The following is a 25,685-nucleotide window of genomic DNA, read 5'->3' as shown; positions in this document are numbered from 1 at the left end:
GAAGTTGGTGAGCATGCTGGGGGCTCTCGGAGGTGCTCTTGGGGGGTGTTCCAGGGTGAGCGGCGGTAGGTGGCCTGGGACACGGCCACCCTGGGAGCAGTGGCCGTGTAAGGCGAGGGGACGGAGTGTTTGTGGGTTGGAGGTGTTGGTAGGATGGGCCTCTGGAGCCCCCCCCCCCCCCACCCATCGCAGCAGTCCAGGGCTGGATTTGATCGGTCAGCCCTCTACAATACAATACAATACAATACAATACAATATATCTTTATTGTCATTGTACAGGGGTACAACGAGATTGGGAATGCGCCTCCCATAGGATGCAATAATTTAATTCGCTCTAAGAGGCTGAGTGAGCAGTTTGGACGCAGCCTGCAGTGGCACAGAGGTCACCGACTACATTGCCTGGCCAGGCCGACTCCTGCAACCACAACCCAGTGCCATCACCTGGTCAACGGACCTTTATGGCCAGGTTAAGACTCTACAACCACATATTTAGCAACTTTGAGCTTGAAGGCTACAAGATGGTGCCACAATCATGGTATCTCTTGTGCACTGCCTCCTATTCTTACGCTCATAAGTTTATAAGTTCTAGGAGCAGAATTAGGCCAAGTGGCCCATCAAGTCCACTCCGCCAGTCAATTGTGGCTGATCTATCTTTCCCTCTCAACCCCATTCTTCTACTTTCTCCCCATAGCCCCTGACACTCTTTAATTTGGCTAAGATTTTTACTGAACTGTATGTAAAAAAATAATTTTACTGTACCTAGAACCATTTAACCTCTGGAAAATCAATAGTTTGTCCAATGGACATCAGTGCACCTTCTACATAATGATGAATTTTGTGTGGAATTCTTGCCTTCAAAGATTCCAGAATATAAATTCAACCATGGAAAACCGCACAGAACACCTACAATCAACATACTGTACAAAACATTGGAAGCAGAAGGTACATTTGCAAACAGCAATAACACACAGCAGGTCAGTCAGCATCATGAATGAAGACGATACGTGAATATTTTGCCAAGTGGAACCTGGTGGTCTGTTGCTGACGGACCTGTTTTGTACTGTTAGCACCTTCAGTTTTATTTTAAACGAAACATTAGTTATACAGGATAAACAGTGTTAAAGTATATATATGCTGACCTGCATTGTAATGTCTGAAGGGGCCGTCCGCATAAGCCATTCGGGACTGCGCTACCTCTTGGTCTGTGTACAAGTGAGAATAGATCATAAACAAATGTATCAATTTTCATGCTTCCTCTTTATTCCATTTCAGTTTTTGCCACCACGAGGCATCGCCTCTTCCTGGCCTCGGGAAAGTCAGAGTTGATCCTGATCCCATCTTTATCCAGCATTCACAGGAGCACTTTACTGCGTGAGTTCATAGAAAGAGTTCAGAATTACATTTTTCCCTTTTAGTCTAGATGTACAGGGGTCAATTGCTTCAACCAGGTTTCAGGTTTGATTGATTCAACACTAACCATGGGTTCAACTTGCAGTCTGAAGAAGGGTGCTGAACCAAAACATCACCTATCCATGTTCTCCAGAGATGCAGTCTGACCCTTTGAGTTACTCCAGCATTCGGGACCTTACAATTCAATCTTTCCACTGATTTAGCTTCAGATCAGCCTCTTTAAAGAAGTTAGAAAAAAGCAATGGAGCAAATTGCAGGGATTTAGATAAGAATGTTAAGTAGTCCCTATGGGAGTAGTGTCAGAGAATTGAAGGATCATTAATGACTGCGTGTTATTTTTTAAAAAAAGGGATGCATTGAGTACTCAGCAGGTCAGGCAGCATCTCCGGAGAACATGGGTCGGTGATGATTTGGTTTGCGATCCTTTTTCAGACCCTTTTTCAGTCTGAAGAAGGGGCCCGACCCGAAGCGTCACCTATCCATGTTCTGCATGACCTGTTTAGTTACTCCAGCACTTTGTGTCTTTTTCTTTTGTAAACCAGCATCTACTGTTCCATTTTTCTACATTAATTACCTAGTTAATCCTCTGTAATAGGCAGAACATTGGAATGAACCCTAAGGGGCTGTATAAACCTTGATTTAGAAAAAGCCATCATGAATTTGTTCAGGGAAGATTGTGATTGAATAACTAGATGAAATATTTGTGAATTGATGAGGGCAATACATTTGATGTAGCATCCATGCATTTTAGCAAGAATTTTGATGAGGTTCTATATTGACAGGCTGGTCAAGTTAGTAAATCCCATTCGATCCACGAAAAATGGTCAAATTGAATCCAAAATTGGTTAGTTAGCAAAAAGAAAAGTATAATGGTTGACAGGTGCTTTGTGAGTGGGAGGCTGTTAACAATGGAGTTCCACTGGGATCTACACTTGGTCCTGTGCTTTGTGTAATGCATGGTTTAGATTTAAGTACAGTGGACATGGTAGAGAGGTGTGCAAGAAGGAACTGCAGATGCTAGTTTAAACCGAAGATAGATACAAAAAGCTGGAGTAACTCAACGGGCCAGGCAGTATCTCTGGAGAGAAGGAATGAGTGATGTTTTGGTTATAGACCCTTCTTCAGACTTGTTAGGGATAAGGGAAACGAGAGATATGGACGTTGATATGGGAGATAAAGAACAATAAATCAAATATGTGCAAAAAAGTGACGACGATAAAAGAAACAGGCTGTTTGTAGGGTGAAAATGAGAAGCTAGTGCGACTTGGGTGGGGGAGGGCTAGAGAGAGAGGGAATGCCGGGGCTACCTGAAGTGAGAGAAATCAATATTCATACCACTGGGCTGTAAGCTGCCCAAGCGAAATATGAGATGCTGTTCCTCCAATTTGCGCTTAGCTTCACTGTGACAATGGAGGAGACCAAGGACAGAAAGGTCTGTGTAGGAATGGGAAGGAGAATTAAAGTGTCCAGCAACCAGAAGATCAGGTTGGTTCACGCGGGCTGAGCGAAGGTGTTCCGCGAAAGGTCTGCGTTTGGTCTCAACGATATATAAGAGTCCACATCTTGAACAACGGATACAATAGATGAGGTTGGAGGAGGTGCAAGTGAACCTCTGCCTAACCTGAAAGGACTGTCGGGGTCCCTGGACAGAGGGAGGAGGTATAGTGACAGGTGTTGCATCTTCTGAGGTTGCAGGGGAAGGTACCTGGGGAGGGGGTGGTTAGGGTGGGAAGGGATGAGTTTACCAGGGATTGCAGAGGGAACGATCTCTGCGGAAGGGGGAAAATGTGGCTAGCGGTGGGATCCCGTTGGAGGTGACAGAAATTTTGGAGGATTATGTGTTGTATGCAACGGCTGATGGGGTGGAAGGGAAGGACAAGGGGGACTCTGTCTCTGTTGCAACTAGAGAGAGGGGGAGCAAAGGCAGAGCTGCAGGGTACCGAAGAGACACGAGTGAGGGCCTCATCTATGATGGGAGAGGGGACCCCCGTTCCCTTAAGAATGAGGACATCACGGATGTTCTAGTATGGAAAAAGGTGTACAGATGATACAAAGACTGGTCAACAGTGGGAAGGAAATCATTGGATGCATGGAATATAGAGGTGGATGGCATGATGCCGCAGTGGTAGAGTTGCTGCCTTACAGACCCAGAGGGTATGGGGAGAAGGCAGGAACGGGGTACTGATTGACAATGGCCTCCTCCTGCACCTATTGTCTATTGTCTATTGTTCGATCCTGACTAAGGGTGCTGTCTGTATGGAGTTTGTATGTTCCCCCTGTGACTGCGTGGGTTTTCTTTGGGATCTCTGGATTCCTCTCATGCTACCAACAGGTTAATTGGCTTGGTAAAATGTCAAAAAAATTGTCCCTAATGTGTGTAGGATAATGTGAATGTGCGGGGATCGCTGGTTGGCGTGTACTCAGTGGGCCGAAGGGCCTGTTCCACGCTGTATCTCTGAACTAAAAAACAAAACCAAGATGGTCAAAAAAATGAAACAATTGATATAATTTGGAAAATTGCAAGGTAGTGCATTTGGGGAGGTGTAACACGACAAAGAAATATTGAATAAATGGGAAACTATTTACCAATGTGGAAGAACAAAGGGAGTGTCTATAGATCTTTAAAGATAGAAGAATTGGTCATGGTGATGGCTTCCTTTTGCAAGCAAACACATAGAAAATAGGAGGTCATAAAATGCTGGAGTAACTCAGCAGGTCAGGCAGCATCTCTGGAGAACATGGATAGGTGAAATTTTGGGTCGGGACCCTTCGTCTGAAGAAGAGTCTCAACCCGAAACCTCGCCTATCGAAGTTCTCCAGAGATGCTGCCTGACCTGCTGAGTTACTCCAGCACTTTGTGTTATTTTTGTATATTAACCAGCATCTGGAGTTCCTTGTTTCTACAAATAAGAGGTCACGTTGGAACTGTATACAAGAAGAATTAGACATACAGTTTGAGTATTGTTTGCAATTCAACTCATCACATTACAGAAAAGATGTATCTGTATAATTTGACATGAAAGCCTAAAATAAAAATATTTGTATAATTGTAGCCAGAACAAAGATGTATTTTGTAAAAGTCAAATGTAAGAGGAAAGTTTGCAGTAAATGACAGGATCCTTGGGAGCATTGATGTACAGAAGGATCATGGGGTGCAAATTCAGTGGTAATACAAGTAGAAAAGGTGGTAAAGAAGGCAAATGGCATAATTTATTTTATTTGTCAGGGCATTGAGTCCAAAGGTTGGGAAGTCATTTAAAAGTATACAAGTACAAAACTTTGGTTCGGCCACATTTAGTACAAATCATTGGTTAGGCTACAATTTGTGCAAAACATTGGTTAGGCCACATTTGGAGCATTGTTTTCAATTCTGGTTGCCGCATAACAGGAAGGAGAGGATGCAAAAGAGGTTTGCCATAATATTGTCTGGATGAAAGAGTATTAGCTACAAGGAGAGGTTGGTCAAGCTTGGACTGTTTTCTCTGGTGCGTTGGAGTTTGTGGTGTGACCGGATAGAAGTGTATAAAATGATGAGAGCCATAGATAGGGTAGATACAAGAGTCTTTTTGCCAGGTTGGAAATGTTAAATACTAGAGGGGATGGCTTTAAGGTGAGAGGGCAATAGTGTAAAGGGTATTTACAAGACTGTTTTCTTTTACATGGAAAGTGGTAAATGCTGGGAAGTTTTGCCAGAGGAGTAGAGGCAGATACAATAGCAATGTTTAGGACTCACTTAGACACATAAAGGGGCAGGGAATAGAGAGATATGGACCAACTGTAGGCAGATGGATTAGCTTAGATTGGCATCATGGTCATCATAGAGCCATACGGTGTGAAAACAGGTCCTTCGGCCCAACTTGTCCATGTTGACCAACATGCTTCATCCACACTAGTCCCATCTGCCTGAATTTAGTCCATATCTCTCTAAGCCCATCCTATCCATGTACCTATCCAAATGTTTTTTAAAAGTTGTGATAGTACTTAAACATTGTTATAGTACCTAATGGAACTATTGCTTTTCTCCAGAGATGCTGCCTGAATTGCTGAGTTACTCCAGCATTTTGTGTGTATCTTCATGTATTTGTATAATTGTCTTTTAAACATTGCTACCGTTTCAGCATCCAACAACCAAGGAGATCTTCTAATATGAACCAGGTTTGCGTACATTTCTATTCCCCTGAGGGACTAAATTGTTAATAGCTTGAAATTCCACAGAGAAAATATTAAACACAACAATTTCTAATCCTTCTGACCTTAATAGAAAATCTTTAAGCATATAAGTCCCTCAAGTATGCAATGGACCATTTGAGTACCCAGGGTTAATGTATGAGGGTAGTTTGATGGCTCTGGGCCTGTACTTGCTGGAGTTTAGAAGGATGAGGGGGGATCTCATTGAAACCTAACATATAATGAAAAGCCTAGATAGATTGGATGTGGAGAAGATGTTTCCAGTAGTGGGAACATCTAGGACCAGAAGGCACAGCCTCAGAATAAAAGGATGTATCTTTAGAAAGGAGAGGAGGAGGAATTTCTTTAGCCAGAGAGTGGTGAATCGGTGGAATTAATTGATGGTAGTGGAGGCCAAGTCATTGGGTATTTTCAAAGCGGAGATTGATAGGTTCTTGATTAGTAAGGGCATCAGTTATGGGAAGAAGGCAGGAGAATGGGGAAAATAGATCAGCCGTGATTAACTCGATGGGCCAAATTACCTCATTGTGCTCCTATGTCCTATGATCTTAGGTGTTTTGATAAGGCCAAACTGCCTTTTAATGCACCAGACAAAGATGAAATAATGTAATGAACAACCTTAATGTAATTCATACAATGAACTGTGTTCAAAGTCTGGGGACTGGCAGAGGGGATGGAAATGCCACAGTCACAAATGCCACACAGACAGCTATCAGATGTCAGTCTGTTTTTGTGGTTGTTTGGTGGATGGAGAAATGTTAGGTGCTGCACCAAGTAAATTGCCTGCTCCTCTTCCACTGATACCAAAGGGACTTTAACCATCACCTCACAAACCAGAGCTTGAGCTAACCTCCTGATTCCAAATTTGGGAACTCTTGCCATCCGGGCTACATTTGGACATGTAAATCCAAATTACACTGCATGTTAAAACTGCTTTAGCCCAAGATCATTTTTTTTTTAAATGTTGGTTTCACTGATCTGGAATATATCTGAACATAAATCATATGCCCAGGATTTCACAGATTTCAGTCAGAATGGGCAGTTTTGATGCCAAGGTCTATCTATTGCAATAATTTCATTTTCGTTTAAACTGGGTGAGAGTTTGATTTGTAAAAATAGTGAACGTTGAAAGTCTGAAAGAGAAAGTACATCTGAAAGAAACTCCAACCTTTCTTTCAGTCCGTTGGAACAAGACATATCCAATATGTAGCCTTTGAGAAATGACTCGGTGTCAATTCTAAAATAAAACTCTTTTTAGACAAGATTTATTCTTGATAGCAATGAAGAGGACCTCCCGAAATATTAACCCGTGTTAATTCTTCCTGAACTAACTAGCTGGCTTGTAACATTGGTAACGATTTACTCATTTGGTTGTTTTAACTGCCTTTAAAGGAAAATAATTGTTGACCAACATCTTTCACGCTGTGGGGATTGGTTTTCCTAGCTACTCTTCGCACAAGAAAATATTCCCATTGATTCCACCATCACCGGAAGACTTGTACCCAAGACATCTTGTTACCACTCGATTGTTTGTTTATTAGGACTATTCTTTCAGACACTCAACATTCACGATTTATTTTTTACAAATCAATAAAAGCCGATTTTGAAAATTCTCGACCATTTACATTTAAAAAAATAATAATTGTGATAGGTCAAAAGCTGCCCTTTCTGACTGAAATCTGTTGTCAAATAACTCGATTGTCAGACTGTTGACTGCAAAACCATTTTCACGTTGCTATCCCTTCGCCAAGAGTCTCCTTCACTGTCAGATGGCAGGAAACCCGCAGCAACCCCGTCCACATCAGTACCCTGGAACCTCGAACATCTTCCCCCAAAACCTTCTGCAGCCGATGGGGAGACGGTGTTGAGCAGATTTCCCGGGGCCAGTCTAGAATCCGACGTTGTCTTCACTAAATCCAAGTCCAACAGTGAAGGAAGCCTCCCGGCTCATCCAATTCATTGGAGCACCTTTGTAAATAGTCCTTGCCCTGCCCTTTTGCCCATTTTCATTTTTGAAGGCATGTGTCACTTGTATTTTGAAAGCTATTGTTGAATCAACTTCCACAATTTTAAAGCAATTTCAGGTCTATTTCTCGTCAGTTGAGGAACTCCCCTCCCCCTTTCACACCCCGACATCCCCTCCCCTCTTTCATTTGGTCGATGTCATCCAACCCACCTTCCCACATCATGTGTATCCATTGCCAAACGAGCATCTTATTATGTACCCAGCGCTTCAAAACTGTCACCCGCTTCCATCATTTTCTCTTCCTCCCCAACCCCTAAAACTCAAGGCTTTTGCTGCTCCATTATGAACTCCTCGCCCCCTGATCACCAACTAGCTCGCCCAACCATTTAGATACCCTTCAAACCATGAAGACTTGCCCTCCTCCACACCTCACCTGCACATCTCCACGAACAAGTGCACGCAAGCGGCCGAGGGAACAGAAATCTGTTACGGTACTGGTATCCCCTAGAGTTAAGTCAAGTCGCTCCAAACCAGGCAAGTTGTGTGGATAAGAAGTGGATGCCCTGGCTGTTTATTGACTGAGACGTGGACTGTAACCATCAACAACTGCAGAAGCATCGCCTTTAAGGACATTTAAACGACTCCTTCAAAAACTTTCCGCTCTTTTTGTTTTGTAACTCAACAAACGTAGCTTTCTTATAAATTAAATCGCATCCGTGTAAAATTATGCTTACTAGAAAATTGTTTCTAACTCAATGTTAATAAACTTTAGTCGTTTTATTACACCCCAATGAACCACACGTTCCTAAACATTCTGCGGCTGAATTGCATGAAATAAATTAGGCTCATCACCTGTCTGCGGAGTTTTCTTCTCTCTTTCCCCACCTGTCACTTTATGACTAAAGGGGTCTCTCGCCGCCAGCTCAAACCCCGTCGACCATTCGCAGTTTAGTTTAGCGCGGAGCCGGGGAGTTGCATGGAGTTAGGAGGGGGATTAGATTGTGTGCGAGAGAGGGGAGTGGTGGCACTCTTATGCCATCACGGTACCAGGTCGCTCAAACCTGCGGCACACACTCTCCCAAAGCAGATTAATTTAAATAAACGCATGTGCAAATCTTAAACTTAATTCCTGTTATAAAGTAATTCCCACAATCACAAGAAACAAAGCAAGGATATGAAGGCAGGCCAACAGAAGGTCATGTTTCAGAACTGCCTATACCCAAATAATTGGATTATAAAATCCAGAAAGGTTTTGAAAAATAATTGTCAATTTGTGCCCCATTGTTTTGTAAATCCAAATACAACGAAACACATCTTTCGCGGCCTGACGGGTTTACAATTATACCTTCTGTAAACTTTGGCGATATATAGAATATGATTTAAGTTCTTAAGCCTTTTATAACATTTTATAAAATGTGCCAAAAAGTTGGGAGATATTTTGATTCTTCAGTTATACATTCAATGCTACAAAACTGGATTTGTACGTTTTGTAGTGTTAGTTAGACACACGGTCGAATCGATGAACTCAAATTTGTAGCTGCAAATACATTGTTTTGCGATGTTTCGATTTATGTTAAACGCACTCAGACCAAAGACACACAACTCCCAGAATAAGCAGTTCGCGTCCCATCTCCCACCTTGCACCTCAAAACGTGTGTCTTACTTTGTCTTCCCGTTGATCGGAGCCATTTTCGACATAAATAACTGATCAATGTCCATTATAAATTGGTAAAAGAAAAATGGGAATGCATGCCCCCCCCTCCCTCCTCCTTGTTTTGTTTTTGTTTTTACCTTCAAAAAAGCGTTGCAAAGCTTCAGTCTCGTCAACCACTTCCATGTCTCTGTTAGCTAACGATTCCTCCCCGACACATCCATGGACAGAGTTCGCCCGCCTCCCCAGAACTTCAAAACATCACGAAATTCCCCACCACAAGCAATGATACAAGCGAAAGATTGGCGGAGGGATCGGGAACAGTTCCGTAGCCCCCCCCCCCCCCCCCCCCTTAGTAATCCAAGAACTCGCAGCTTCTTCAGTGTACCTGCCAAAGGCCAGTCTCTCTCTCTCTCTCTCTCTGGTGGCGTGGCTCCGGCTACTCCGCCCGGCAGCTTCAAAACACAAACTTCATCTCTGATTTTGTTTTGGCTGAAACTTCAGCATGGAATACGTGGGGGGGCTTGCGCCTCTCACCCCTGCAACCCTGCAAGAGGATAAGACGCTTTTTCTTTAATAAAGAACAAGTACTATGTTCCGCTAGATCCCCGTTACCGAGTCCTACCCCCACAAAGACCACCCTGCCCTGCCCTCCTCGTTCAATCTCTCTCTCTCTCTCTCCACCCTCTCCCTCCCTCCCTCTCTCTATCCCCCTCACTCTCCACCTATCGCTCGGGCTGGCCGCCGTGATGTCAGCCGCCACAGAGCGCCACTCATTCGTCGACGTGCTCTGTAATAAAACTTGCAATTGCAAACTAGCAATTGCCCTCCCGAGAGGGGCCGGTCGCAAGAGCCGAGGGAGTGGGAGATGCGGCTTCCAGCGGTGTTTGCCGAGTCAAAGGTCGCAGGGCCAGGGCTGGATGTATCCAGTGCTGATGGATGACTCAAACCTTCAACCCCAGCTCCACCTCCTCCTGGTCGCCTCCCATCAGACGGTCCTCCGCTCAACCTTGTGTGGAAAAGAACTGCAGATGCTGGTCGACACCGAAGATAATCACAAAGTGCTGGGACCGACGATAGACACAAATCTCCGCTCACCCTGAGTTGCCCACAATTCACACGCCTCACCATAAACACCCCCTTTGTATTCGTTTCTCAGATTCTCGCCACTTGTCCCTTTTTTGATAAAAGACACGAAAGTGCCGGAGCAACTCAGCAGGTTGGGCATCATCTCTGGAGAACGTTGGTAGGTGACGTTTCGAGTTGGGACCATTCTTCAGACTGATTTCGGTCCCAACCTGAAACCTCGCCTGTCCACTCCCTCCTGACCAGCTGAGTTCATCCAGCATTTCGTGCTTTGCTCAAGATTCCAGCAACTGCAATGGCTTCGTTTCGGTTCAGGAAGAGCCCCGAGGCACGAAGTTAGTTGGAAAAATAAATCGTTGATGTTCTGAAATCAAAGTGGGAATTTGTGCCTTGGACTTACAATCCCACCTCACTCAGTTGGCCCTTCGGTGTAAGATCTATAATGATCATATCGGACATCCTCGAGGTAATGATGTACAAGTCTTACAAGTGGGCAGAACACAAAGTGCTGAAGGAACTCAGCGGGCCAGGCAGCATCTGTGGAGGGAATGGGCAGACGATGTTTCGAGTCGGGACCCTTCTTAAGACTTCAGACACGAACCGTCGTCTGACAACTCCCTCCACAGATGCTGCCTGACCCGCTGTTCCTCCAGCACCAGGTGCTTTGTTCAAGATTCCGGAATCCGCAGTTCATCATTCTCCTCTCTTACCCATTATCACCGGAGGTTTCGTCCGTTGTTACAATCAAACAAATAAAGCGGTGATTGTTTTTCCATTTGCAAACACACACGGTGCAGAAACCAAAGTAAACCCATTGCAGTCACAAGAGGCTGCAGATGCTGGGATCTGCACTCTTTATTGTGACTCTCTTCCCTCTCCTCTCCCACCTGATGCACGGTCTAAACCCGAAATGCCGACAATTCTTTTCGCCTCCACGGATGCTGCTCGACCCGTTTTCTTCCAGCAGTTTGTTATTTGTTTTGAATTGAACCGCATTTGTAAAATCCCTTCATTATGTCTTTGAAATGTCAAAAGTACAAAGCAGCAATTGCCCTCCGAGAGAGGGCAGCGTTAGAGCTGCAGCCGTCCAGTGCCAGAGACCCGGTGCTGTCCGTACGGAGTTTGCACGTTCTCCCTGTGACCGCGTGGGGTTTCCTCGGGTGAACCGGTTTCCATCCACTCTCCAAAGGCGTGCAGGTTTGTAGGTTAATTGGCTTCGGTATAAATGTAAATATAAATTGTCCCTAGTGTTAGGGATCGCTAGTCGGCATGGACTCGATAGCCCCCAAAGGGCTTGTTTCCGCGCGGTATTTCTAAATTAAACTAACGGTTAAATGAATAATTTTTGCATTAATCACGATGAATTGTTTTCATACTTTACTGGACCCCACCCCTGTCACCTTCCCAAATTCCCCACTGCCCGATTGCGCCCCAACTGCCCATTCCTCCCGAGGATATCCTTCTCACTTCCCCATCCACTGTGAGGTGTATTTGTAGTCTGGTCCAGTCCTTCAGACTGCATCTCTAACCCACCTTTACCCACCACTTCAGTTATAACTTCCTTAGCCTGCCAACAGTCTTTGTCTAGTTACATCTCTGTGAGGTGCCTTTTGGATTAATGCTCAAGATGCAACATAAAGCTAAGTTGTTGAATAAATAATATTCACGTTAGTATTATGTGCAAAATCTTAACAAGTGGAAAATAACATCTAGTCTAAGTTACTTCGTACCCTCCCCTACAAGGAGTGCAGTCACATTATTCAACCTCACCATGAAGAAATTGACAACCAACCTCAAGCAGAGATAACATTTGTTTTCTCAGCAACTTACTAAATCTAGAATCACCCCCCATTAAAATAAATCAATATTAAGCGAATTCATTTCTTTAAAATGGAATTCATTCAATGTTATGAGAGATTGATACAGTTAAACAACAATGTCCAAGTTTATCTTTGAGAACAACTTTCAGTTTCTGGATGATAAACTATTGAATATTCTGATCGTTAAACTGGAGGAATGACCTAGAGTTATGTTTGATGTGAAAAGTGGGGAGACAACTTTGCTGTTGCTAATTCCCGCTCTTAAGAGACAAGGTGAATTATATAGTTTAGATAGGTTGAACAAATATAATGTGGAAGAATCCGGTAGAAAGACAATAACAGAAATAAAAGTCAGATTGTAGTCAGATACAGTTAAACTAATGTTAAAAGTTCTTTTTTTTGGAATTGCTACTCTTTTGCTGATTCTTATGCCGATGTGGCAGAGGATAGCTGTTTGAGTTTCATGAACCAATTGAGATAACATCTCCAGTAGATAACATCGCCATCTCTATCTGGATTCAAATCCAGCAGTTCATGTTCTACGCAAGATTCAAGCATCTGCAGTTCCTTGTGCCCTCCAATGTAGTAACCACATAACCCTCTCCTTCTCACATTTTCCTCCATATCACCCCCACTTTCTTCCCCCTCCCCCCACCCTCCCCAGTGCTCCACCCGATTCACACCCATTTCTCCCATCCCCACTCACCTAAATTCTTTCCTCTAGCTCCACAATTCGTAACTCTTCAATCCTTTTGTCTCACACCTTCTGTCTTTTCATGTCTGGCCTTTATCCAACCATCTGCCCATCAAATAACCCTGCTCACCTGTTTCGACTTATTAACTGCCAGGCTTTGTCTTGCCCCTCCTTTCTTCCAGCTTTCCTCCCCACCCCACCCCCACAATCAGTCCAAAGAGTCCCGATCCAAAACATCACCTATCCATGATCTCCAGAGATGCTGCCTGACCCACTAAGTTACTCCAGCACTTTGTGCCTTCACTTGTGTCTACATCTCCATTCGGGTTGCAAGATAGACTTGCTTGTTCACATTGGTTCTGAGCAAAGTCCTGCCAGAAGATCACACGAACTACAGATGTAACAGACAAAAAGGTTGTGCAAGGATTTCAGAATAAGAACTCATCCCTTTACTCCTCGGCCCAGGGGAATTCCTTTGACTTAATGTCGGAACAAATATCCAGGCTTATTCTGTTCTGATCTGATCCTCTTATTGCATTACTCCATCTGGTGGCACCCTATTTAATTGCCTGGTATTTTGCAGCTATGCTATTTTCAGACATTAACTGCATTGCTGAACAGTCCTTGGGTTAACTTCTATCATATATTATTATATTAACTTTATTAATCGTTATTTTTTCAATTTTCACTCCATCCTTCCTCGCACAAACACAACTTGCTACAATTAGTTGCAGATCCAAAGTCTCAATGTTTCATGATTTTGATATTTAATTTTTAATGATACAGCATGGAAACAGGCCCTTTGTCCACCGAGTCCACACCAACCATCAATCACCCGTTCACACTAGTTCTATATTATCCAAGTTTACACAATTTACAGAAGCTAATTAACCTACGAACCTGCACGTTTTCGGGATGTGGGAGGAAACCAGATCGCCTGGAGAAAACCCACGCAGGGTCACAGGGAGAACATACAAACTTCATCCAGCTGGCACCTGAGGTCAGGACTGAAGCCGGGTCTCTGGTGCTGTAAGGCAGCGGCTCTTATGCTGCGCCTCTGTTCTGCTGCAAATTATAACTAACAGATATTTAAACATATGGCAATCATGTAGTGCCCACTATTCTTATCACCCTTATGAAGCTCCAGTAAAGATTTGTGCATATCTATTTTCACCCCTGCAACTGAGCCAAAGACCTCTAACCTTAGTCCACCCATTTGCCTATTCAACACCACCCCCCACTCACTTGTATCCACCTATCACTTGCCAGGCTTTGTCCTGCCTCCACCTCTCCTCCACCTTTCTCCCCCCTGCTACAATCAGTCTGAAGAAGGGTCCCGACTCGAAATGTCATCTATTTACGTTCTCCAAAGATGCTGCCTGGCCCATTGAGTTACTATAGAATTAAATTCTGGAATGTGACTACAGAAAATTCAATTGTCGTATTTGTGTCATGACCTAACGTCAGGTGACTCCTGCTTTACATCACTCAGGCAGTGCAATTACCAGCTGAACCAATGGAAAAATCCAATAATGTGTTGTGTGAGTTATTGGTCCTAGGGTGAAGCCAATACAGTCATAGAGTCATAATATAAGAAAATAACTGCAGATGCTGGTACAAATCGATTTATTCACAAAATGCTGGAGTAACTCAGCAGGTCAGGCAGCATCTCGGGAGAGAAGGAATGGGTGACATTTCGGGTCGAGACCCTTCTTCAGTCTGAAGAAGGGTCTCGACCCAAAACATCACCCATTCCTTCTCTCCCGAGATGCTGCCTGACCTACAGTCTTAGAGTCATACAGCACGGAAACAGGCCATTCAGCCCAACTTGCCCATGCCGACCAAGATTTCCCATCTGCACTAGTCCCACCTGCCCGCATTTGGCCCACATTCCTCAAAACATTTCCTATCTTTGCACCTGTCAAAATGCCTTTTAAATGACGTTATTGTACCTGCTTCAACTACCTCCTCTAGCAGCTCGTTTCATATACTCACTGCTCTGTGTGTGAAAAAGTTGCCCCTCAGGTTCCCATTAAATCTTTCCCCTCACACCTTAAACTTGTCCTAATAAACCTTATGTCCTCCAGTTCTTGATTCCCCTACTCTGGGGAAAAGACTCTGAGGTAAGATTTCCTGGAAGGCCACTGTTATGATTTCGGCTGCCCCCAACTTTTATTTAGAGGGCACAATAAGCTGGCAGTTTCCATGAATTAAAACATTTATAAAAGTAAATGTAATAGCTTGAAGGATATCATACCTGGGAACACTGTACCTAAACTAACAAAGGGTTCTGCTGAACTATACACTGAATGTTGTCAGGAACAAGTAAAACCAAAACCACAAGGAGTATCTGGAATTATTTTCAGAATTCTCTTTTATCATTTATTTAGTTAAGGTCTGTGCAAATTCGGGTCGAGATCCTTCTTCAGAGGAAGAAGGGACTCGATCCGAAGCGTCATGCATTCCTTCTCTCCAGTGATGCTGCCTGTCCCACTGAGTTACTCCAGCATTTTGTGTCTATCTTCGTTTTAAACCAGCATCTGCAGTTCCTTCCTACACTAACCTATGTCTTTGGAGTATTGGAGTATAGAAGGAAACCAGAGCACCCGGAGAAAACCCACACGGTCATGGGGAGAACGTACAAACTCCGTACAGACAACGCCCGTAATCAGGATCGAACCTGGGTTTCTGGCACTGTAAGGTAGCAACTCTACCGCTGTGCCATTGTACTGCCCCTGCAAAAGTCTTTTAAGAATTTAATATTTTAAAAATCTCTGAGAACAATTTGTAACTGCAAAAAAATGTTTCCTTTCCTGGGTGAAGATGTTGAGTGGATTTGTGGAAATATGTGTAAACCTCGTCATTAATTGAATATTATTTAGCAACAGGGCTTCTAAAATGAAAGGCAAACAATTTCAAAAGAAGAACCTTCACATTTCTTTGTGTGTGAGGCTCATTCATTAATGTCACCTTAGTTTAATGAGAGATCTCTTTGAAGTTAATCTCATTTTATTACTCATTACAAGATTCGGATATTATCAGTGTTGTTTGATCCCAGATCTGATGACTGCTTAGGATAGTAAAACAAGAGAGAAACCATTCAAATTAACACATTTTCAAGGAACCGAGGACACTTGATTGGTTTAACTATCCTATTCATAAAATAACAAATAAAGCAAATGACCAATTAAGGAATATATTATTGACCAAACTACATCTTACCAAAACTTACTGAATAGTGAAAGTCCTGGATAGAGTAAATGTGGAGAGGATGTTTCCACTAGTGGGAGAGTCTAGAACTAGTGGCCATAGCCTCAGAATAAAAGGACATACCTTTAGAAAGGAGATGAGGAGGAAGTCTTCAGTCAGAGGGTGGTGAATCTGTGGAATTTGTTGCCACAGACAACAGTGGAGGCCAAGTCAATGGATATTTTTAAAGGTGGAGATTGACAGAATCTTGATTCGTACGGTTGTCAAGGGTTATGGGGCAAATGCAGGAGAATAGTATTGTGAGGGAAAGATAGATCAGCCATGATTGAATGGTGGAGTAGACTTGATGGGCCAAATGGCCTAATACTGCTCCTATAATTTATGAACTTATATTGAACAGTCTGTCTGTCCTTTCTTCTTTTTTGTTATTTTTAGTATGTGTTAAAAAGTATGTTATAGTGTTCCTTGGTTTGTTTTATGTGGGGGGAGGGGGGTCGGGGAAAACTTTTTTTCAATTTCTTACCTCAATGGAGATGCGATTTTTTCCCATAGTGTATCTCTGTCCCCACTGCGTCCTAACATCATGGAGTTGGTGGCCTTTCCTGGAGACTGACCTGGCGATCAGCGGTCCACGCCGCGGGAGACTGCAAGACTTTAACATCGCGGAGCTTGCGATGCCTTTGCCGGGAAACGAAGCCCCAACCGCGGGGCCTGTGGACTTTAACATCGTGAAGCCCGCGGTCTCTGGTAAGAAGAGGCCGACTCGGAAGCTCCATGCCGCGGAGAGAGTTTCAACCGCCCCAATGCGGGAGTTTCGATCACCCCGACGGGAGCTTCGATCATAGGCTTTGGGGGCTTTGATCACCCTGACTGCGGATGGTTTGACTGCCCCGACCGTGGGAGAACAAAGAGGAAGAGGATTGAACTTTATTGCCTTCCATCACAGTGAGGAATGTGGAATCCACAGTGATGGATGTTTATGTTAACTTTGATGTGGTTGTGTGTCTTGTTGCTTTTCTCTTCGTAAAGGCGTATGGTAACTCAAATTTCACGGTACCTTAATTGGTACATGTGACAATAAACTGACCTTGAAACCTTGAAACCTTGAACTTGACAATCTGATCATTGCCCAAAGAGAGGATTCCTAGATTTATAACCATCAGCTAATCTTGATTGCATCAAAAAATTCTGGCTCAGAACATATATTGTTCACAAGGAAAAATCACATAACAAGAATAAACAGTCCCCCTGGAGCATTGGTGCTCTCTCATATTCCCTGCATTGTGTCTCATATGTTGGTCGTTTTATATACAAGATGAGGATCACAGCCTCTGTGCTTTGTGCACATTTGTGCAAGATGCTGCAGTCTGAGGTTCCTGATCCTTGCAGAACCAATGCCCCAGTTACATTCTGCAGGGGCCCATCACTGTCAATTGCACCATCCCCTTGAATTCTCCACAATTTTCCTGTCCTTCCTGATTATCGCACTCTCCTGCACAACACAAAAAGGGCTAGAATAACTCAGCAGGTAAGCAGCATCTGCAGAGGGAGTAGATAGGTGACATTTCAGATGGGGACCCTTCTTCACATTGATCCATTCCCTTCACCGATACTGCCTGGAATTTTTTGAGGATGTAACTATGAAAATGGACACGGGAGAGCCAGTGGATGTAGTGTACCTGGACTTTCAGAAAGCCTTTGATAAGGTCCCACATAGGAGATTAGTGGGCAAGATTAGAGCACATGGTATTGGGGATAGGGTGCTGACATGGATAGAAAATTGGTTAGCAGACACTAAACAAAGAGTAGGGATTAACGGGTTCCTTTCAGAATGGTAGGCAGTGACTAGTGGGGTACCGCAGCTATTTACAATATACATTAATGACTTAGATGAGGGGATTAAAAGTAACATTAGCAAATTTGCGGATGACACAAAGCTGGGTGGCAGTGTGAACTGTGAGGAGGATGCTATGAGGATGCAGGGTGACTTGGACAGGTTGTGTGAGTGGGCAGATGCATGGCAGATGCAGTTTAATGTGGATAAGTGTGAGGTTATCCACTTTGGTGGTAAGAACTGGAAGGCAGATTATTATCTGAATGGTGTCAAGTTAGGAAATGGGGAAGTACAAAGAGACCTGGGTGCCTTTGTTCATCAGACAATTAAAGTTAGCATGCAGGTACAGCAGGCAGTGAAAAAAGCTAATGTCATGTTGGCCTTTATGACACGAGGAGTTGAGTATAGGAGCAAAGAGGTCCTTCTGCAGTTGTACAGGGCCCTAGTGAGACCACACCTGGAGTACTGTGTGTAGTTTTAATCACCAAATTTGAGGAAGGACATTCTTGCTATTGAGGGAGTGCAGCGTAGGTTCATAATAATAATAATAATAATAATAATAATAATAATAATAATATATTCCTTTGTTCGTCCCACATCGGGGAAATTTACAGTAGATTAATTCCCGGTGTACTGTTCTATGTTCTATTACGTATGCTTTGTATCTGAAATAGGACAGGAGACCATCTCCCCTAGTGTCTCCTAAGTTGCCCAATTTGTAATAAATAAAATTTGGTCCGAAAGTAAACCCCATCCATTTTTCCCATTGGCACTCTCCATTAAGGAAGGCGGTAGGACTGATGCACTAGAACAATGGGATCACAGGAATATCAGGACAACTACTAACCAATGTCTTCTTGCAATGTTAGGAAGAGGTAAAGCCACAACACCTGTGGAAGCAGATATTTGAACCTCAGTGAACTCTCAGAGGAGAAGGCACTAAAACCACATTGGGAGTAAAGTGTCAATAACTTGAAATCCTGTGTGTGATTTAGCAAATTTCACAACAGATACCTCAGCCTGCTTTGAGTGGGAGGGAGATGTCAGCAAAAACAATGGTGGAAACGAAGTGTGACGGACATTGGAATGAACGGAGTTGTGCATTTTCCCCAAAATAACTTCATTTGGAGCTGGTGAGATCACCCAGCTCTCTGTGCTCTCTGCAAGTTAGAGCATCATCAACAGGCAACCACAGAGAACTATATCCAGGCAGCTTTCTTCATTTATAAACTGAAGAAAGTACTACAAACTGCTTCATATAGCACAAGGTGTAAACAGTGTGGTTGAAAATAGAAAATACTGGATACAAAGAGTTTGCACAGAAAATAATAATCTTTTTTTTTTACACAGAGGGTGGTGGGTGCCTGGAATGCACCTCCAGGGGTGGTGGTGGAGGCAGATACGATTGTGGTGTTTAAGAGACTTTTGGATCAGCACATGGATATGCAGGAAATGGAAGGATATGGATTATGTGTAGGCAGATAAGAGTTGGTCTTAGCATCATGTTTGGCACAGACAGACCCAGTTCGATCCTGACCTCAGCTGCTGTATCATTGGAGTTTGCACGTTCTCCCAGTGACTGCGTGGGATTCCTCTGGGTTCTCTAATTTCCTCCCACATCCCAAAGACTAGTGGGTTTGTAGGTTAATTGACCTCTGTAAATTGTCCCTAGTGTGCAGGGAGTGGATGCAAAAATAGGATAACATAGAACAAGTGTGAACGGGTGATCGATGGTCTGTCAGCATCCATCCTCGAGTAGTCTCTGGAGAAGCACTAGCTTGCCAATGCTGAAGAAGGGACCCAACCCAAAACGTCTTTCATCCACAGTTGCTGCCTTACCTGCTGAATTTCTCCAGCACTTTGTATTTTGCTCAAGATTCCAGCATCTGCAGTTCCTTATGTCTCCAAGTTCAGGTTCCACTTCCATCACGAGGCAAGATTTGAACTTCACCTGTATTAGCACAACTGCTGGTGCTGGATTCTTCATTGATGACATCACCACTCCAGCCTCCATCATATCAGTACAATGTTTTCTCCAAACCTTTAGTCTGCATAAACAACAAGGCTTCTAAAGACACAAAATGCTGGAGTAACTCAGCAGGTCAGGTAGCATCTCTGGAGAAAAATAATAGGTGATGTTTTGCGAAAAGACCGGACCCAAAACGTCACCTATCCATGTTCTCCAGTGATGCTGCCTAACCCACTGGGTTATTCCAGCACTTTGTGCCTTTTCTTGTGAACTAGCAGTTCCTTGTTGCTGACACAAAGTGCTGACTCATGTGGCAAGAGATACTGAAATCTTCAGCAAAAAAACAAATCAGGCAGCTACCATGGAGGGAAATAGACAGATAACGCTTCAGTCTGACCCAAAACATCGCCTGACAATATCACTCTACAGGTGCTGCCTGACCCGTTGAATTCCTCCAGCACTTTGTGTTTTGTTCAGAATTCCCCCTGCAGTCTGTTTTATTTCTCATTCTTAGTTTAGTTTTAGAGATACAGCGTGGAAACAGGCCCTTCGGCCCACCAAGTCCGCACCAACCGTCAATCACCCATTCACTAGTTCTATTCTAATCACTAGGGACAATTTACAGAAGCCAATTAGCCTAAAAACCTGCACGCCTTTGGAAAGTAGGAGGAAACCGGAACACCCGGATAAAATCCACACAGTCACAGGGAGAATGTGCAAACTCCACACAGACAGCACCCGAGGTCAGGCAGCAACTCTACCGCTGCACTATGGTGCCGCCTTCTTCTTAAGATGCTGATTGCTCCTGGGTTATAGTTTCATCAGCATCACCACCATCGCTTTTTATGTGAAGGTTTTACTATGAATCCCCCCTTCTGCATGAACCCAGTCTTTGCCCTGAACTGCCTTCCAACCATTTATCTAAACTATTGGTGTATTGTGTATAAAGGTAATGAATACCAGGGAGAAAATCACAGACATGAAAACAATGGAAGATTTCAGATTACGTTATTAACCAGCAGAGCAAATCTTAAACACTTTTATGTTCAATATCTAGATTGATTGCTGTGTTGAAGTAGAAATTAGTTTTTTTAAAGTGTCAGTTCTCTTTCTAATTTTGTGAAAATACTGATGTATTTGTAATTCCAGTAACATGGAACACTTGTTGTGTACAAAGCAAGTTTGACTGTACAGACATCAAGACCAAAAACTGTTTTTCTTCCTCCAACCTAACCCAGTAAAACCAAGTCAGTTGTAGCAACTCCTCTGTTACACTCACACTGACATCAGCAGCAAGGCATAGATGAGGGATTATAGTCACAACTTGCCCCTCTTCTCTACAGTTCTCCCACTGTCTTCCTGTCTCCACCTATATCCTTTCTTTGTACCGCCCCCCTGACATCAGTCTGAAGAAGGGTCTCGACCCGAAACATCACCCATTCCTTCTCTCCAGAGATGCTGCCTGACCCGCTGAGTTATTCCAGCATTTTGTGATACCTTCGATTTGTACCAGCATCTGCAGTTATTTTCCTGCACTCCTATAAACCACCATAGTGCAGTGGATTAAATGAACTTTAATGCCCCACGCCAATCCCGTGTAATTGGCCAAGGAGGCAGGGAGATTGAAATATCTCACCCAACCCCTCTTGACGTTGTCTCTGGAGCAAGGCTACCTTGCCAATGAGACTGATCTTCTAACTATATCTACATCTCATGGTAGAAACAAGGAAACACAGATGCTGGTTTACCAAGGAAAGACAAAATGTTAGAGTAGCTCAATGGATCAGGCAGCATCCCTGGAGAACATGGATAGGTGACATTTCGGGTCACTTGAAGATGGATCCCGACTCAAAATATCACCTATCCATGTTCTCCAGAGGTTCTAAGTTACTCCAGCACTTTGTGCCTTTCCTATATCTTACAATACTACAGTTCATCCTGATTTTGCTCAGGAATCTCCTGATGTTATATGGTCCAACGACCATGTTGCGATGTAGAACATTGTTTGGAGGAATCTCAACTTTGTTATCTTTTGAAAGTAACCGTGCATATTCTGTACCTTCTCTCTTAGTGATTGCACTGCGATGGTAAACTGCTAGCGAGAGAAAAACTCACAGCTAATGATAGAGTGGCTCAGTTCCACATTTAGCAGTACACTTACCGATCAAATTACAGAGGAACTGCTTTACCTGACATTACAAAGAATTTATAGCCTAAATTTTATTGAAAATATAATTGAATTGTTTTTGAATCAATGTGAAAGCAGAATCAACCTAGCAGTTTCTTTTCCCACAAACAACAATAAGATATTGTGATATTAAGGTGGCACAGTGGCGCAGCAGTAGAGTTGCTGCCTTACAGTGCCAGAGATCCAGGTTCGATCCTTACTACGGGTGCTGTCTGTACGGAGTATGTACATTCTCCCTGTGACCGCATGGGTTTTCTCTGGGTGTTCCGGTTTCTTTATGTAAATTGTCCCTAGTGTGTGGTATAATGCTCGTGTAAAGGGTGATCATTGGTTAGCACGGACTCATTGGGCTGTGGAGCCTGCTTACACACTGTATCTCTAAAGTCTAAACTAAAGTAATATAAAGTAATTAGACTGCTTTGAAAGTTGGTCATTTCATGCCCTTCTTTATCATTATTCAGGGACCGTTAAGTACACCTGTACCACTGCAGAGAAGAAAGGGTTTTATTTAACCTCTCAACAAATTCACGTCACCTTCAATAACTTATTCCCCACCACTTCCCTGAAATATTTACCTATTGAACTAACTCGAATCTGAAACACCCAAAATTAATTATGTAATTAATTTGGTCTGCATGTGACTGGAATACTGTGAATATTTCTAATCACCATCTTGGGAAGGAGAGACATAATATTCCAGTTGGATAGACACAAAATGCTGACAATGGATGGCCTCAGGATGGTTGTAGGAACAGTACCTCATATTTTGCTTGGGCAGCTTACAACCTAGCGATATGAACATTGATTTCTCGAATTTCAGGTAACTCTTGCATTCCTTTCCCCCCCCACTCTTTCCCCCCTCTCCACCCTATTTGTTCTACTAGTTCCACTGTTCACATCCTTATATCCCAGTCGTTAGCACATCTTCATCAGCCAACAATTGGTTGCCTGGTAGACACAAAATGCTGGAGTAACTCAGGGGACAGGCAGCATCTCTGGAGAGAAGGATGGGTGACGTTTCGGATCGAGACCCTGCTCCAGCATTTTGTGTCTACGTGCGATTTAAACCAGCATCTGCAGTTCTTTCCTACACAATCTGTTGCCTGCCCTGTTTTGTTCTGGCCTTCTCTATCTTTCAGTCTGTGGAAGGGTTCCAACCCAAAACGTTGCCTATTCCTTTGTCCAGAGTTGCTGCATGACCCGCTGAGTTGTTCCAGCATTTTGTGTCTATCTTCGGTATGAACCAGCATCTGCAGTTCTTTCCTACGCATATTCCAGTTAGAATTGAATTATGGATATACTTGAATACTGTGCACAAAAAGGTCAAGTTATGAAGAGATGGTACATTTGTGTAATCAGCCATTTTGAAATATGATAGGTAAATTAAAACAGCATATGTGAACAGAGAAATAGAGTTGACATTTCAGATCAGTCTAACAAAAGAGTGTTTGATCTGAAACATTAACTCTGTTTCTCTGTCAACCGATGCTGCCTGATCTGCCAAGTATTTCCAGCATTTTCTATTTTAGAACATAGAGCAGTACAGCACAAGAATAGGCCACGTAGTGTTGGAGTCTGCAGTGTGGAGGCTGTGGGCCTGGTGCTGAGCCTGGAACTCAGTCTGAAGAAGGATGTTGACCTGGAACATCACCCATTCCTTCTCTCCAGAGATGCTGCCTGTCCCGCTGAGTTACTCCAGCATTTTGTGTCTATCTTTGGTTTAAACCAGCATCTGCAGTTCTTTCCTGCACAAGAATAGGCCCTTCGGCCGACAATGTCTGTGCTGAACATGATGTCAAGACCAACTGCTATCTGTCTACACATTATTCATATCTCTCCAATATCTGTATATCAACATGCCTGTGCAAAAGTCTCCTAAATGCCACGATCGTATCTGCCTCAAAGCACTGCTGGGGTGGTGGATGAGGCACACCCCATCCTCTGTGTAAAAAAGCTTTCCCCACACATCTCCTTTAAACTTTACCCCTCTCAAAAGACTATGCCCTCTAGCTTTTTTTGTCTTTATTGGACCTTTCAAGACATGCAAATAATTAATGGGACAGATAGAGAGGATATTTCTACTGGTTGAAATGAGGACCAAGGCTAAATATTAGAGCAAACTTTGGAAGAGCCACAGATAGAAGTTTGGAATTGTTTACCATAAATGGGTATGACCCCTGTGTCAATTGTTAGCTTTACATCAATGTTATTAAGAGACAAGGTAATTGCAGGTAATCTGGACAAACCATAATCTCACTGAATGGCAGAACAAATTCAAGAGACTAAATTATCAACCCACAGATCCCATGTAAACAAATATGAAGCAAGAATAGGTTGGGGTTAATTTGACAAACCCTGCACCATTGATTAGTCTAACCACAAAAATGGTCTTGGCTCACAAATAAAAGCACTTGAAGTTACCAAGAAAGATTGTGAACACCTTGCATGACCACACACTTCTAGTTGAGGGGAGATAAGAAGACAATCGTGTGGAATTTAACGGATGCACTAAGCATACACATATGGTTTTACAAAGAATGGAGTGGATAGTGCTTTTGACCTCCAAGTCTCGAGGGATCAGATGACATCAAACAAATCATTCCCAGGTGGAAAATAATCCTTGCAAATAGTCCACTGATTCAGACAATGTTGGGCTGAGGATATATATTTACTTCTTTGATAACTAATTGTTGTCAAGGGCTAGTAAAGTAAAGTTTTCTTCAGTGGGGAAACTTTCTCGGCAACTTACCAAATGTACTAATCGTATTGAAAACATTTTTAAACCATAACTCATGACACGGATCCAGCACACTGTGATGTGACGAGAGGCTTTCTGTTAGACACAGGGCAGCTTCCCGCAGTCCTTGACTATCTGACACACCTTCTCGTTCTGAAAACACAAACCAGATGCCAGAAAAATTCAGTTTAATCAAGGGTGAGCCAGTTCAGAATGCCTTCTCCTAAATCTTTTCATATAAATTATTTACAATGAATTTGCTGGATTCCATTCAAAAATGTCACCCGAAAGGCCAGGCAACTTCAAACAAAACATGTCTTTTTAATGGTAATTTAATTTACAATTTATTGTCCTGACTGACAGATAGAAAGGGGCTCAGATATCGTACCCAGGGTATCATTTTCATTTGATTTCTTATTGCTCTTGGTTTCAATTTTCTCCCCATTTTTCCCACATAACGGACAGAAGGAAAAAGTAATGTTGTCTCCCGTTTGCATGCCATTCGACTGAGCTCCATGTGGGAGCAATATCTTTAACCACATTTTCATCGGGATGATACAGCACTTGGACCATTGCAGCTGACGCATCATTTCACTGTAAAACTGACATATGTTCCAGTTATCTAATATATATATTCTACTTATCCTTTTTAACTATCATCTATCAATTTATATATCCATTTTTGGATAGACATTGATTTTCTTTATATCCCATTAAAGCGACACATGGAAATAAATGCTTCATTTTCTAGTCAATGATGTGTGCAGGGAAAGTGTGTGTGCGTGCATACAGGTATAGTCTGTATGTATGGCAGACAAGCTAATGGGGAGAAGAGAGACAGAGACAGAGACAGAGACAGAGACAGAGACAGAGACAGAGACAGAGACAGAGACAGAGACAGAGACAGAGACAGAGACAGAGACACAGAGACA

The 25,685-nt window shown here is 43.1% G+C and overlaps 1 protein-coding gene across 8 annotated transcripts in view; it reads right to left on the bottom strand.

The window, feature by feature from the left end:
* myrf (myelin regulatory factor) overlaps nt 1-10,249 on the bottom strand; it is a 172,445-nt gene extending 162,196 nt beyond the window's left edge. For 6 of the 8 annotated variants that reach the window (XM_078415232.1, XM_078415235.1, XM_078415234.1 and 3 more), the window contains exons 1-2: nt 9,356-9,856; nt 1,140-1,202 (exon numbers count right to left, since the gene is read on the bottom strand). In XM_078415232.1, the coding sequence (XP_078271358.1) occupies nt 1,140-1,202; nt 9,356-9,401 (109 nt within the window). In that variant the 5' untranslated portion in view covers nt 9,402-9,856. Of the gene's footprint in view, nt 1-1,139; nt 1,203-9,355; nt 9,857-10,165 lie in introns of those variants that run through there. The other 2 variants (XM_078415233.1, XM_078415238.1) reach the window with 2 other exon arrangements.
* Nucleotides 10,250-25,685: the final 15,436 nt, after the last annotated feature.

The sequence above is a fragment of the Rhinoraja longicauda genome, chromosome 18 (assembly GCF_053455715.1).
Source record: "Rhinoraja longicauda isolate Sanriku21f chromosome 18, sRhiLon1.1, whole genome shotgun sequence".
NCBI lineage: Eukaryota > Metazoa > Chordata > Chondrichthyes > Rajiformes > Arhynchobatidae > Rhinoraja > Rhinoraja longicauda.
Note: the sequence above shows the minus strand (reverse complement) of the source record. Positions and strands in the feature narration are given on the sequence as shown.